The following is a 16,005-nucleotide window of genomic DNA, read 5'->3' on the forward strand; positions in this document are numbered from 1 at the left end:
CTTTGAGATTTTGATTTTATTTAATTTGATTTGATTGATTGATTTTGTGGGTTTTATGTGTTTTTTTGTGGGGATTTTTGGGTTTGATTGTGGGGGGAGGAGTGAGGAGGAGACAGAGGAGAAATGAAAAGAAATGATGGAGAGAGAAAGAATTGATCAAATGGGTGAAAAAAAAGAGGGATAATGTATAGACTTAAATATATGATGTTTAACCGGGCTTTTCCCATTATTTATGTGCTTTTTTTTTAATCTTTTTTTTTATTTATTATTTAAAGGCTAAGATGATCCCCTACAAGCAAGATATACCAAGAGTAACTTGTTTTCCCTCTAGTCGTGACTTGTGAAAATCGAAATTAAGATTTTGATTATTGGATTAACTCGTGATTATGTTTTTACTTTTTAATTTAATTTAGTTAATTTGTATCGTTGTATGAAATAGGAATGTACTTTATTTTAATATAAAAATTTCATTTAAGTAATTTCTTTTTATTCAAACGCTAGGATGATTTCTTCTGCTCTCTCTTAAGTGGGTACAAGTATGATTTATCCGCTATCTATTTTCCTGGACCCCTACATTGTGCGAGATGCTGGGTAATTGACTATGACCATGACCAAACGCTAGGATGATCCTCTACTAGCAAGATATATTGAGAGTAAGTTGTTTTCCCTTTAGATGACTTGTGTAAATCGAACACTTAAGAGAAATTAAGACTTCAACTAATGAACTAACTCGTGATTTTGTTTTTATTCCATTGTTTAATTTAGTGGATTTGCATCATTGTAGGCGATGGGAATGCACTTTGTTTTTATAGACTACATTTTCTGTCCACTGAGGACTAAAGAGAAACTAAGTGTTATTTAAAAAAAAAGTAGACATTGATAGTCAATAAAGAAATAGAATGAATAGTATAAATGAAATTAAAAGAAAGTTAAAATGCATGAATTAGATTAAAAAAAGTGATGGGCAATTGTTCAAAAATTAATTTGATGCAAAATGAGTAAAACGAATTGAAATAACAATTGATGCAAAATATGTAAGACGGAGGGAGTAATTAATTAGGTAGTGTTTGGCCAAGCTTTTACAACAACTTCTGCAACTGAAAAGCTAAAATTTGACCAAACACTGTATTTCTGAGAAGTTGAAATAATTTTGAAAAAAGCTAAAAATAACTCCTATAAGGGTTAAGAGTAGAAGCTACAGATTGTAACTTCTCCTCCCAACTTCTCAAAGAGTTCTATATTTTTCTCATTTTATATTAAAAAAAATCCTATATTTTCTCCAACTAACTATGAAGATCTTTTTTATTACTTTTTTTTCTTCCCTCATATCTTCCTGCAAAATTCATAATTTTCTACTTCATTCGTAATTTTTCATTTGTTATCACAATCAACATCCAAATTATTTAAGTAATTCTACGCTTATTGAATATTATGCGATCAAATTACATCAAAAATTCATATATGTTTTATCTTTAAATTTATTAACGCATTTAAATATGTTTTTCTATACAGTAAATTTTCAAATTTGGAATTTTTTTATATTTCAATTACTTTAGTGTATTTGAATTTTTTTTTCTAACATTATAATGATTATTTTTGAGTGTATGCTATATGTTTTTGGGTGTTTCTCTTAAAATTGATGCTTTGTAACTTAACTCGACTATTTTTTAGTGTATGCTATATGTTTTTCCATCATATAACAACACTAACTTTAAGTAAACATACGAAAAACAAAAGGCCAACACACAAATTATTTTTGTTTTCCAAAAACTCTTTAAAAATATAAGGCCAAACATATCTGTTTCTAAAAAGTGTTATTTAGAAACAGTTTGTACAGAATTACGTTTAGGAAATAAAAATTTATTTCCAAAAGCTAGGCCAAACATACCCTTAGTTAAAAGAATACTTCAATAAGAAGTTTAAATTGTGTGGATAGTATTATAATCATAAGAGAGTAAAAATATATTAATGAAAAATTAGAGAAAGTGATGGGCTGATTGGACTTTTTTCAAAATGGAATGTAATAAATTGATTGAGACATGCAAAAAGAAAATATAAAAAAATTACTTGAGACAAATAGAATATTTCAGTAGTGCAAAATTTTGAATATGATTGTGATTGTGAAATGAATTTTGGGGTCAATGTGGATTGTTCATTTGAGATTTATGATTAAAGAGAAGAATATACAAAATTGAAGGGTTTTCTCATTCAATTGTTGTTATCAAAAAAAAAAGCCACAGTTAGAATCATCAATTTTGTATTCCGGACAAATCAAATGCGAACAAAATAAATTAGAATCAGTGTTGGACCGTTTCAAGGGTCAGCCATAACCCATATTCAAGGTTATTATTTTAAGGCCGAGTCGATATATATTTTAATTTCAATTAATCTGATAAAGAACGGTTATTGTTTTAATCACTTAAAAAAAATAAGTCTCAATTAATATACATAAAGAGAAAATAAGTTAGAACATGATGACTATTTCAGAAATTCAGGTTGTTTTGCATGTAAAAGTAATCATAAAGACAATATGAAATTAATCATAATAATTCAAATTGATGTATCTTAACTTCTTGATGATCCAAATACCATAAATTTCAATTTCTTTCTATCTCTTGTCTTGTTATTATGGACACGTATTAGTTCCTCATTAAGTGATTAATTTTTCAAAATGAGTCGATTAAAAGTTCTTTATATTTTCAGTTCCATTTTCATGTTTTAAGTAAATATTTAGCTTATATAAAAAAATAATAAATTAGTCATGATTTTCTCAGAAATATAATTAAAAGCTTGAAGTAATAAGTACAATCATTATAAAATAATTATATATATATATATGTATATATATATATATATATGTATATATATATATATTCGAGAGTTTTTTAATAAATGATATTGCTTGTCTTTATAGAGTTAATATATTTCCATTTTCTAAAAAAGAAATATTATCATTATTTGATTTCTACCTTCCACTGATATCAACATAATAAACTTATAAGTTAATATTATTTTCATGAAAGAAATCACTTTCTATATATTAGATGCGTAAAAAACGCACTTCACATAAATACTTATCAAAAAGAGACTAATCAGTTACATCTATTAAGTTGAATATACTAGATATAATAAGTTCATGAGTTAAAGATCTTGGTGCATTTGTCTGTTAAGATTCAATCCTAATTTAAAATTCAAGTTCAATAATTTGAAACTCAATGAGTTTGAGACTTTAAGTCATGATGATCAGAGTCAAAAAATAATAAATTAATTTGTGTTTCCTTTGAGTCTTACCAATCTAAATAAGACTATGGAATATTTTTACATGAAAGAGTACAACTTTAACATTTTAATTTTTATTAAGAGAAGATGTATCTATTTGAATATTTGTTAAACAAGGCACAATAAACCTTGTGTGTGTTAGTGTACATTTTCTATTTGGAGACAATTTTAAGGTTGTTATAAAAGGGTTTTAGCTTTTTTAAGTTCCATACATGAAAGTGATTGCATCCAATCACCTAACACCTCATCCTTTGCTCAACTTTTCCTTAGGTTAGGAGTATTGGTGTTACATGAAATTTGTTTATTTTTATTTTTAGTCTGTTTTATTGAAATTTCTTTTAAGTTTATTTTTGTTTAAAATTTATAATTGTTTTTTCTTAATTCCCATCCAAACTTTTAATATTTTATCAGTAAATTCTATCAATACATTTTTCCTAATTCTCCGTAAAATACCACTTTTAAACACTTTTTTTGATTTATTTACAAATTACCTATAAAATAAATTTGGTGGGACAAACAAAATAGCTTTTATTGTTTTTATATTGATAAACTATTTTATTAATCCATGTCTTGGTTCAATGTTTCCATCTAGGTTGTTATTGTTTGAGACTTGAAGTAAATAGAAATGATGTATAATGTTTAATAGCCTCCTAGTATGTCCTTGGATGATATTTGAATGGGGATCAAACAAATGTCTAGGCTCTAGCACACTAAAATTTGAAAAAAAAAAAATAAAATTATAAGGAATACTAGTTTTATATATAACATCATAATTTATAAACATATCCAAAGAGTCATTTTTCTATCATTGGCATTATAGAATCACTCAAATAATACATTTTACTTGTTTTTTGTGATTTTGCTTAAGATGTATATTAGTTTTTGAAAAATTTAATTGAAAAATGGAAGAGGAAAAGACAATAAATAGATTGGTGGAAGAAATATATTGATAAGATAAAAAGATAATAATCTTGAGAGTGAGATGATGAACGGAACATTCTGAAACAATAAGTATAATTGATTTACAAGAATGAAAAGAATTCTCGTTTTATATCTATGAATCTTTCATTATTATTTTTATTTATTCCAAGCAAAAGGGGAAAGAATAATTGATTTTTTGTAAGTTTAGCTTAATTTATGATTTCAAGAATATTGAGGATTTTTCATTTCATCCTTAACTTGTGACAAATTTTCAATTCTCACTATCTATCAAAAAACTAATTTTTTATTTTCTTATCTGTTGAAAATTTCTAGCCTACCCAATAAAAAACACAATGATGGAAGCAAAGTATGAAAGATTAGGCAGCTAGAAATGTGTAGACATGGCATAGGAATAACTTGTTGCTAAATGCTAATGATATTGCCCATATTAGGCTTCACAGGGAATATATGACGTCACATGAACCAGAAATTTAATGGTATCATGAAATCATCTATAAAATGATGGTTGCAATTGTGAATTTGCTATTTTTGCCAATTATTTAATAGTATTCTATTTTTTTTTTGGAATTTATCGCATTATAAGTTTATAACTCTACACACTCAAATATTATAACAATAATATCAGAGTTTTAATCATAAAAGATTAGAATAACATGTGCAACACGAAAAATTTTCAAAAGGTCATCCATAATAATATTACTTTCACCCAAACATACTTAACTTGCGAAGTTCAGATAAATACGGTGCGTTAGTGCAGATATGCTCCACCTACGCACCCAAATATAAAATGGAAAATTTAAGTAATAGTAATCTACATTAAAGTATGGGTCGTTATAGATTATTAAAACAATATCTTTGATGCTTATTAGTTGTTACTTACATAATAAATTGATAAATATTATTATTACTCCTATTAATTAACAGTAACTATTAATTATACTTATATAATAACTGAAGATAATAAGAATTAAAATAGTATATTGAGAGTAGGCTGTTAAAACAAGAATTATAACTAAAACACTAGATTTGAAAGTATCTTTTATACATAAGAACATTGTAGAAGTATTAAAAACGGATAAATACTCGATTGATATATAAAATAAGATCTTAAAAATATTTTTTTTAATGTAAAATATGTTATAAATGTTATAATATTTAACATATTATGAGGCATTGACCAGCCAACAATAAAAGTTTTAATTGATGGTGTCTTAACATGATATTAAAAAATAGCGTCACATTGTATAGTATTCGTATGTCGTAGCGGCGGGCCGAAACTACATACCACGTGACGTGCCTTTCCATTTTCAAAACATGGTGAATGTGGGCTGCCCAATGGCCTATTAGCAATTAAAGGGTAAAAGGGTGAAAATTTGAAACTATTAAGCCAAGAAAAAAAATTATCATTTTGCATTTCTTTAGAAACTGCATGATATATTCTATTAAAAAAGCGACTCATAATAGCTTTTTATGTTAAAAATCAAAACAGATTTAAAACTCATTTAACAAATATAACTTTTTAAGATTGTTAAACCAAATAAAAAGTCAAAACTAAAATCCAATCAAAAATTCAACTAGTCATTTATCAGGCACACATACGGGTGTGTTCTCTAGAACTACCAACAATTGTGTCGACCATGAAGACAACTTTGATTATGATGCTCATATTACTACAACAAAAGCCAAAAACTATTGACAATCAATAAATTAGCCACTAACTAATACTAGGAGACTTATAAGCATGAAACATAAACTCTGACTGATGGAGTTATGCTCGAGCTTGAATGTAAACGGCAAACTAAGAGGTATGTGCCAAACCAACAGAAGCCGTCATACATGGCGAACACTCTGCTCGAGCACGAATGTAAACGGCAAACTAAGAGGTGAGTGCTAAACCAACAGAAGCCGTCATACATGGCAAGTATACACAGCCTCCTCTGCAGTCTACACATACTAATTACAAAGAATCAGCAACTCCTACTATGGGTGAATTCACTTTCGGGCCATTGCTTGAATTGTTAAGCTAAACCTATCTAGGATTTGTATGATTATCTTCCACCTCAAATAAGTAAATATAATTCAAGAAAAAGTATCTGTCAGCCATTCCCTAGATTTAGTTTTTTTCCTGCATCAGTAAGCATCGAATTCAAACAAAGAGATAGGAACACACCAAGCTATAGAAGTAATTCCAACGGCTGAATTTTCTTCATGATTGAAATTAACTATCTGGGTTGATTTTCTTTCACCCATAGTCATAGGATTCCTCTTGTTTTAGCAGAAACTAGCGTTCAACTAAAGCTGTAAAGCAAGGTCTGGCTGCTGAGAGTCTACAGATGACTGAAAAGCAACATTCAGATCCGGGGGAAGTGTATCCTGTTTCTGTTTCTGTTGAGGAAGTGGACTAAGACCCCGCCAAGGGGCTTGCATTTGAAATCTAGACAAGTCATTTGTAAGCAGCTGAGGAAATACCGTTGGTCTGCTCGGGACCTGAGCTTCATTTCCAATGTTAGTATTTGTAACCAGTTGAGGAAATACCATTGGTCTGCTCGGGACCTGAGCTTCATTTCCAATTTTCGTAGGTTGTGATGCAAAGGGGTAAAAGGGGAGACCTGTCTTTTCGGGCTGAAAGTGCATGGACATTGAGACTGGATAATCAACATGAGATTGCATTGCCTGCGGATAGAACATCCGTGTTGCATTGTGTAACGAATCCGCAGGAATTTGACTTCTGTTCGTCAGAGTGTTTTGAAAAGGTGGTCTAAATGCTGCAGAACCAACAGACATCCATGTGTTGGCAGCTGCTGCTGCAGCATTACCTCCACCATCTCCTCTGGGAGATGGAACAGATGGCCTAGGATGTGCAGGACTAAGATCATTAGTCGATCCATTTTGTTGCTTCTGAGCTTTTTCCGTCAACATTTTCATAACCAGGACAGGATCACTAAGACCTTGATCTGGTTTTGGAGGAACGGGTGTTGCTGCTTTAGCTTCTTGTGGTAACATTAATCCTTGGGTTGAAGTAACTAAACGATTACCAGCTACAATATTGTTCACTACTTTCCCATTAGATAGCCCTTCAGGATTACCTCCATTTGCATCAGGCTTCTTGAAAGGCAGCGATTGCAGAAAATTTTTACCCTTGGGAAATGGTTCACATGGTGTGGAAACCGACATTTCCGTAGCATGTGGTTGTTTCTGTAAAGCATTATCAATTTTCTGGTTGGATGGCCCATGAGAATTTGTTTCCACCCTCTTTTTACCGATTTCCAAAGACACTTGTTTCTGAGGAATACAATCTTTATTCTGATCGGCTATCGACGGAGAATTTGGTTCCACTCTCTTTGCACCCATATTTTCAGGAAAAACTGAATCCCTTGAATATCTGCTTTGCGGCTCGAAAATGTTGTGTTGCTGACTGTTTGTAGATGGGCCATTCATTTTAGCTCCTTTGAACAACGTATTTTCAGAACATCTGGAAAGTGAGTTCCACTGTTTCTGCGGTTGAGAGACGAAAGCAGTAGTTGCAGGTGGTTTGGCACCTCCAGAGCCAACGGTCGCCAAGTTTCCATCTGAATTAGACTGATTGATGCAAACATTAGATTGATCTCGACCCTGTGAAACTTTTTCATTCATTCTAAGATCAACAGAATCATGTGTCCTAGAAATAATGGGGTCTTTTCTGTCATCCATCCTTGAATCAACATCAGGTAATCTTGAAGCAAAGGGGTCTTTTCGATGTTCAAAAACTAACGCTGACGTAGGAAGCGGTTCATATTCCCCAATCCATCCGCGACCATATTTGAAGTCTGGAGGAAGAACCTCTTTAATTCTCTTTGAGGCTATTCTCCAAGCCATAGGCCCTAGATTTGCAGCATATCGAGCCAGACTACGGGCATAGGACAATTCACCAGACAACCCAACCTGGTCCATGAGAGAAGCATTAAGCAAGAAATATTCTAAGTAGAACTACATAATATGAACAATATCACAAGATGACTACATACGGGAATTAACAGCTTCTTTTCACAATCAAATGTTGTAAATACTGACTCAGACCAATCTTCGGGTTGATTTGATATGTCGTAAGATGCACGACGATTCTCATCAACCACAAATGATCTCCTTCCAAATTTTGGTAGAGTACCCTTCCCTAGAAAAAGAAAATAGTCATTAGATATCATATTCATACGTATAAACAAAGGGTTTAGTCAACATTCTACACAACTAATCAGCTTGCCTCCTCTGATTCGGTAACCGTAATGAATTTCTTGATTAAAAAAAAATCTACAAAGAACATCTTATACCTGATTGTGGATCTTCAGTTCTCTCTAGATTATTATCCAGAAGGAAAGAGCTTCCCTCTACTGTCCCCTCATTACTAATAGCCCTCTCGAAGTTATCCACGTGATCAGTGCCGCCATTATTAAAGGGATCCACAGTGGCAAGAGTGGCACCAGATGAGAAATCAGAACCTACATGATCCTGCGTGCCTCGAGAGAACAGCTTCTTTGTTTGTTTCTTGATAATAGAGTAAGATCTTTCTTTTTGTTCAGACTTTGGCTCAGCCTTTGGCTCATATGTTGGTTCAGATTTTGGCTCCTTCTCTAATCGCTCAATCTGCATCCTTACTCGCTGGAATTTCTTTTCAGCAAGTTCTTTAATTGTGCGAGCCTTTTGAAGAGTTCAAGTAGTGCAATTAATACTCATTCCAGAATTTCAGAAGGTATAGAAAATACAAAACAAGCACCAGCTCAAACCTGCTTATGGTAAATTGTGTCAGGTGCATTGTACTGCATTGCGTTGGAGCTAATTAGGAATACATCACTCTGCACCCAATAAAGCCATTATTTTAAGCAATTTTGGTGAATAAGAGGATTGGTGAGTAGGCATATATTAAGTCCTAATTAAGTATGTGTCGCGAGTTAAATACAAAACAAGAATCAGCAATTAAGTAATAAGGTCACTGCAACAATACTAAAAGTCTAAAACAGGAGATCAAGCAATTAAACATCTGAGCAAACATTAATGAAGGATTACTAGTATAATTGTATTATTATCTTAGTTTGTATGTAAAACGAAATTCTTTTTATCAATTAAACAATGAATATGTGAACCTTATCCTTCACGATAATCCATTCAATCTAATGCAGTTTATAATGCTGGAGCATAATAATTATCTTTTTGTAATGTGTAATTGAACTTTGTCTCATGGAAGAAGCTACAAGTTTATTGATAGGCAATGTACGGCATGAACAACTAAGAATTAGGGGTGGAAAAATGGGCGGGTGGATGCGGTATGCCTTCCCCCATACCCATACCCACCACCAATGGCGGGTAAAATTTTCATACCCACGCCTGCCACCTAGACATTCATTGAAACTCATCCCTCCCCACCTTATATCCGCCCCACATTCACTCCGAGTCCGCCTTATATACTCCATAATAAGAACTTATATCAGTGCAAAATTCTATATAAGCCAGAACAGATATTAATGTGAACCAGTTTTGAGAAAGTTAAACTAGTTAATAAACTTAATCGGCCTATATGTGGATTTAACTTAATTTGGACCAGATGCGCTAGAGTTTTAAAGTAAATTATTTGAACAGATGAATGGTCACAGCTTAGAACATAGTCTTTTATGTATTTCTGCATTGCATTGCCACCGAACTAAGTTATTGTGATTTAGTCCACCTTTCTTCAGGCTAACATAGTGATAAGTGAAAGAAAACTCTTCAGTCCATCAGATATTCCTAACCTTTCTCATCTTTTTCTTACTATTGTTTATCGAGTTCCTCTTTTCTTAAATAATTCAATTGCTGTCGGTACTCTCTCCACCAACTCCAAATTATGAACAGAATATGAGGCATAGACAGATAGGTCTTGGATATGACGTTTATGTAAAGAGAATCAGTTGTCTTATGCTATAAGATACCGCAGATTTATAACTTTGAAGTTAGAAACATGGTTTATTATTGGGTATTGTTGAAAACTTAATTTACATAATAGAAGAACTTGGGTTGGAGTGTGGGATTTTGGAACCCATTTAGAAGCACTCCACATTTTATGTTGCAGCAATAGCAGACTCTGCCGTCCCTTATTTTTCTGCCCAATTTGACTAAAAATAGTGGATAGAGCATATAGTGGAGTTACAGAATCGATTTCGTTTGGTATATAGCACACAAGAAGCATAATGGCAAGCAATTCTCATCGAGCATACTGAGATATACAAGCCAACAACATAGTCAAATTGTTTTTAATAAGATTCTAATACTTTGCCAATAAATTCCTACAATCAGATAAACCAAACCTATAAAATGACATTCTTCATTTCAAATGGCAATCCACCTAAATCCATAGGAAACTGAACAATACAAATCTAATCCCTTAGCATTAAGTTAACAGAATTATACCAGCAGCAGGACAATTGAAATACTGATGATTTGCCTATCAATCCAATTCTAATATCAAGCTTTTTCAAAAATGAAAAAACAGAGATATGGTGAAACGTCACCTAGAGTTCAAAAGTAGCAATACATATTTCGAGAACTCAATTAATCATTGCTATGACAGTCATCTGAACAGCTTCAACTCATCCAATAAAAGTGATCAAATATCAGGGTTTTGATAATAGTTTACATGTGAGGCATTCTCACTGATCACTACTACAAACTCAACCAGTAATTGCCTCCAATAAATTGGCATCAACAATGAAATTTCTCAAATGGAAAAATACATGTGAGCACACACCTCAAATTGCTCCAAAGTAGAGTATGAACCATTCGCAAGCTTCTTCCTCACGGTGGAAAAATCCATTGGATGTTCAATGACATCATGATAGTCCGGGAGCTACACCAAAGTAGCATTGTATCAAATACCCAAATTTCCTCAAAACCACCAAAGAAAAATAACTAATTAACAATAAACAAATTCACAACAATGAAAATTGGCAAGTACCTCTTCAGGATCAACAGGGTCAGCATAAACACCGTAGGTATCTTTTCTGCCACATAGAAACCATTCTTACTAAGTAAACAAACAACAACACCATCACCTTAATCCCAACAATATGGGCTGCCTTACAAAGTAAACTAACTAGAAAATTAAATAAACGATTGAAAAAACACAGAATGAGATTTTCGTACTTTTGAAGCTTGTCGAGTATCAACTCCAATTGTTTTTTGTCAGGCAAAGGTGTATTACCAATACCATCATGCTTTATAACACCTGAAAGACAATCATCAACGATTAATATCAGAAATCAATCTAAAAATCAAACCAAACCCAATCCAAATCTCCAAAAATCAATGTTCCATTACAATAAAACATCACCAACCTGCATCATAATCCCCATCATTTAGCTCTTCTTTCTCATCTCTTCCCTGCCAAAACAACACCAAATTTAACCATCATAAAACTCACTTAAACCAAAAATTCTGGGAGAAAGAAGATTAAGTAGAGAGAGAAATAATTTGAATTTGATGTTATATAGAAGTACTATGCCTAATGCTCCTAGAACTCTATACTCCAATGTGACAGTCGACCTCTCTCCATCTTCCCAAACGTTAATTTCATCACACTTCTTCGGTTCTTCCAACACAATCACAAGAGAAAAAGGGCATGGACCAATCCCAAAGGTTTCTCTCTCTCTCTCTTCTTTCTCTCTTTATACCTCTAATTCTGACTTCTGAGCTCAGCTGGCTGGCCCCTCCATTATCTGTCCTCTTTCCCTTCCCCATTTCAATGCAATTTCTATCACAGTTCCAAATATTCAAATCAAAAGATAATAACATTTACTCGCTCCTTGTTTCCTTTTGTAGCTCCATTCTAGCATTATTCACAGATACAATTCAATTCCCAAATTGCTGCTATTGTAGAAGCATAACAAAAAGCAAATAGTTATGAAATCTTATTAGATTCGATATAATAATAATAGTTTCGCAATAAATTTTATATAATTTGAAAGCGTAAGACCAAAATAAACAGTCAAAGTGGCTAATAGCTATGTAGTCAAATGAAATAATAAAAATACAAATTTGAAGAATTTACGATGAAAAGTGACATGGAAAGCGAAAAAAATGGAGGAAGTATAGTACCGCATCTTCTTCTTCATTTCCGCCATTTTCAACTTCATCGTCTTCATTTTCTTCAACTTCATTGTTTATTTTTCTCTTCTTCACTTCCCTCTCTTCCTCTTCCTCCTCCTCCTCTTCTTCTTCTCCTCTTTCTTCTTCTTCTTCTTCTTCTTCTTCTTGTTCTTCCTCTTCTTCTTCTTCTTCTTCTTCTTCTTCCGATTCATAACGCGTAACTCGGCGGCCACGGTGACTCACTGAGTCATCACTACGATTCAACCTAATATTTCTACTCTTACTATTACTAATACTACTCCTATTATCAATTTTCACAACTAGCTTCACTTTCTTCCCTCTTTTTCTCCTATGACCACCATTTTCATCATCTTCATCCTCTGAACCATCATCTTCCTCCTCCGAAACGACGTCGTTATCTAAATAATCTTCATCATAATCAATTATATTATACCTGAAACTCTTACGCCGAAGACTACGGCGAACATCTCTCGGCTCAGCCAAATCAGCCGACAGTAAAAACTCAGCTTCAGCTTCAGCTTCCTGAGCAGCGCGACGAGCTTCTAGATCTGCTTTAGATGGTCTTCCTTTCTTCTTCCTCTTCTCGATCTGAACCATTTTCTTCTCTCTCCTCTCTTTTTCTCTCTCTTCTGTGAAAGAGAAGCTAAAGTAATCTTGTATTATTATTTTTTTTTATTTGATAGAGAGAGATGGAGAGAATTTTTATTTTCCTACTTTATTTTCTCTCTCTTGTTTTTATGCATTATTGAGTGTGGGGATATGGGACCCATTTTTGTGGAAATTTGTTAGTAAAAAAAATTATTTTAGTATATGTGGGGTCCACATTTTTTGAATAAAAAGGAGTAGAAGAGTGGCTGAGAAAAACGGCGTTTGCCGTTTGGTTTGGGTTGTTTGGGGCTGACCGTGCTGCTGCCCTGGGCAGCATTACGTGTTTATTTATGTGCTACCCGAAAATATCTGTTTTTATACCTTCAACCACGGCCATGTTTAGCAAACAGCTCGTAGTTATTAGATGATTATACCGACTCATTTAACCACCCTCTGATTTTATTCATTTATTTAACTAGTTAATTTTAAACTCGCTGCTATAAGCAGCTTATTTAAAAATAGCTTATTTTTAATAATTAGTTATTTTAATTAGTTAATTTACTAAATATTAGCATTTGATGGTTTAATAACCCAACCTTTATTTGTATCAAATAATTTAAAATTGACTAAATAACCTATTTTACCAAACACCCTGAAGATATTTATCCTTCCTTTCAAAAATATTATTTCTTCCTTGAAGTAGGCGAGTAATACTCCATCATTCAACGAATTACTGATGTGAGAAATCACTTCTTGATGAGATAATTTCAGATAATAAATTTATATTCTTATAATTTGTGATACTTTATTCCTTAAAATTTGGTGTTTTTAAAAAAATATGAATAGTTGGCGATAAATAAATATAAGTTCATAAAAAATCTAATTTTCATATTTTTGTAGGTTAGCTACTTGTAATGTTTTGATTTTCATAGTACAAAAACCTTTAATAATGCAATTCACCTAATTAATTCACGAATGGAGATTGATTAATCTAGTTGTTAGGGGGTGATGGCAATAATAATACTATTCCCTCCATCAAAATTTGATAGTTTTTTTTTTTTAACCCAATTCAAACTCAAAAAGTCCCGATGGGAACTAATTGATCAAAAGTGACTCGATCTACAATTAATCTGGTCGACTATTTTGACAGGTTTACTCGTCTTACACTGTAATGTCAAAAAAAAATCTCGTCTCAGTTAGATAATAAGTACCAATTATCTAATCTTACCATTCTCCTCAATCTACACTGTAATTCTAAATAAAAGAGTATACTACATAGTACATATTGGCAGCAATAACCCTCTCAATGAAAAGTTTGCAGTTTCGTTATTAAGCCCTGTCTTTTATAGGACAAATTATAATGAAATGAGATAGAAAAGTTAAATATATAGATTAAAATTAAAAAAAAAAAAAAGTTAAGAATGTGAGACAAATTTTGTGGAAAACAAAAAATATTATTCTCTTATTTTCATTTGGAGTTATTAATTAATTAATACTATCTCTTCTTATAGATTGCGACTTTATTATAGCAAATTTTCAAAGCATCCAAATATGAAACATTTGAATTTTTTAGCAATCAATAATGTTAATGTATTCATTTGTTAAAGCATGGAATTCCATTCTATATTTATATTTGTAACTTATCTTTAATTTAATCTAAAAAACTTACTAAACGACTCAAAAATTAAGAAATATAATTAAACTTAAAAAATATAATAGATTTTGAGACTCGATCTTAATAAGTAGGAAAAATCACAACTTGATCCTACTAACATATTTGTTTTCACTTTTTTCTTTATTTTTGTATCATTCTTTAAAGATTTATTTTACGAGTATAAAAGAGTATTAATCTAAAAATTTTGAAGTAATGTTCATCTTCACATATTCACAATAAAAACTTGTCATACTTTTTTCAAAAAGAGGAATATTATTTACGTTCTCATAATAGTAAATATTACTTCCATTTTGAAATACTTACAACTAATTGTGACATGTTATATAGAAAAATATCACTATCAATTACAAGTACGTTGAAACCGAAAAAATATTACACATTTACACCTTTCAACCATAGCAAAAGCAAATTATTTCTAAAGATAGAAGAAAACTTAAGTGATATGATATTAATTTTGTTACTATCAATAGTAAGTGAACATGTACACTCAAAAATTAATCCAAATGTTACAACATAAATCTATGATAATGATTGATTGCGATGAATAAATTCAAAATTCAAAAACTTAAATATAGACTAGTATAGAAGTATAATTTATTTCCCCAAAATACAAATTTAATTTATTTATTTACTTTTGAAAAAAATATAAATAAATAAACAAAACTTACTTGTCCCCATTAACTACCATATATCATGCTGAATTGCTGAATATGACAAAAAGAAGTTTTGTCCATGTAATGCATAGCAACATAAATTCAAATTTTAAAAGCTAACCTAACTAAGCTAGGTATTCAAAATTTTTCACTATACCTAAAATATCTTTATTTAGTTATATTTATATATAATTAGTGTTAAATTAAACCGAACTTATTGTGAATGCCAGTATATTATCGCAGAAAACACGAGGTGCATACGCTTTATAAACCAAGGAGATATATAACATCTCAAAACCATATGACAATGGGAAGAAGCATTCCAATAACTTAAAAAGTGTGCACACCATATTCAATTTGTCTATGTGGAATAAATCATTCTAACAATTAGGATGTTTATACGCTTTATTGTGAACTAAAATTACAAAAAAAATAAAATTGAAATTTAATCATGTCTGAATTCATATACACATGTCCAATTATCCATGTCAATATGAGTATTTTAGATATGAATTATTTCATTTTAGACTAAATTCATGAAAATTTTCACAATTTAACGAAGTTTAACTCTTAAACACTTTGAGAATCGGGTCTTTTCTCATTTAGATTATGTACCACCTTAATTCTCTCGGAAAAAACTGATTCTTATTGTCTGTTTTTTATTCATCTCCTTTCCTAATCCGTCGTATAATAAAAAAAATACTTTATTTTAGAATAAAATATATACTTATTTTCAAGTTTGAGTTGCTGATGAGTACACCA

At 31.4% G+C, this 16,005-nt stretch overlaps 2 protein-coding genes across 2 annotated transcripts in view; both read right to left on the reverse strand.

The window, feature by feature from the left end:
- The window catches only part of LOC130818294 (transcription factor MYB97-like), a 6,746-nt gene extending 6,560 nt beyond the window's left edge, over positions 1-186 (reverse strand). Inside the window, exon 1 of the mRNA XM_057684414.1 lies at positions 1-186. This exon is cut by the window's left edge and continues 318 nt beyond it. The gene's annotated coding sequence lies outside the window, so the exon portion shown is untranslated.
- A 5,243-nt stretch (positions 187-5,429) lies between these two features.
- On the reverse strand, positions 5,430-13,038 carry LOC130818252 (uncharacterized). The gene is made up of 9 exons (XM_057684349.1): positions 12,316-13,038; positions 11,556-11,601; positions 11,365-11,446; positions 11,177-11,222; positions 10,970-11,068; positions 8,979-9,047; positions 8,526-8,892; positions 8,226-8,371; positions 5,430-8,142 (listed from the first exon to the last, which is right to left on the reverse strand). The coding sequence occupies exons 1-9, from the start codon at positions 12,922-12,924 to the stop codon at positions 6,514-6,516; spliced, it is 3,093 nt and encodes a 1,030-aa protein (XP_057540332.1). The 5' UTR covers positions 12,925-13,038; the 3' UTR covers positions 5,430-6,513.
- Between the last annotated feature and the right edge of the window lie 2,967 nt (positions 13,039-16,005).

This window comes from Amaranthus tricolor, chromosome 7 (assembly GCF_026212465.1).
Source record: "Amaranthus tricolor cultivar Red isolate AtriRed21 chromosome 7, ASM2621246v1, whole genome shotgun sequence".
Taxonomy (NCBI): Eukaryota; Viridiplantae; Streptophyta; class Magnoliopsida; order Caryophyllales; family Amaranthaceae; genus Amaranthus; species Amaranthus tricolor.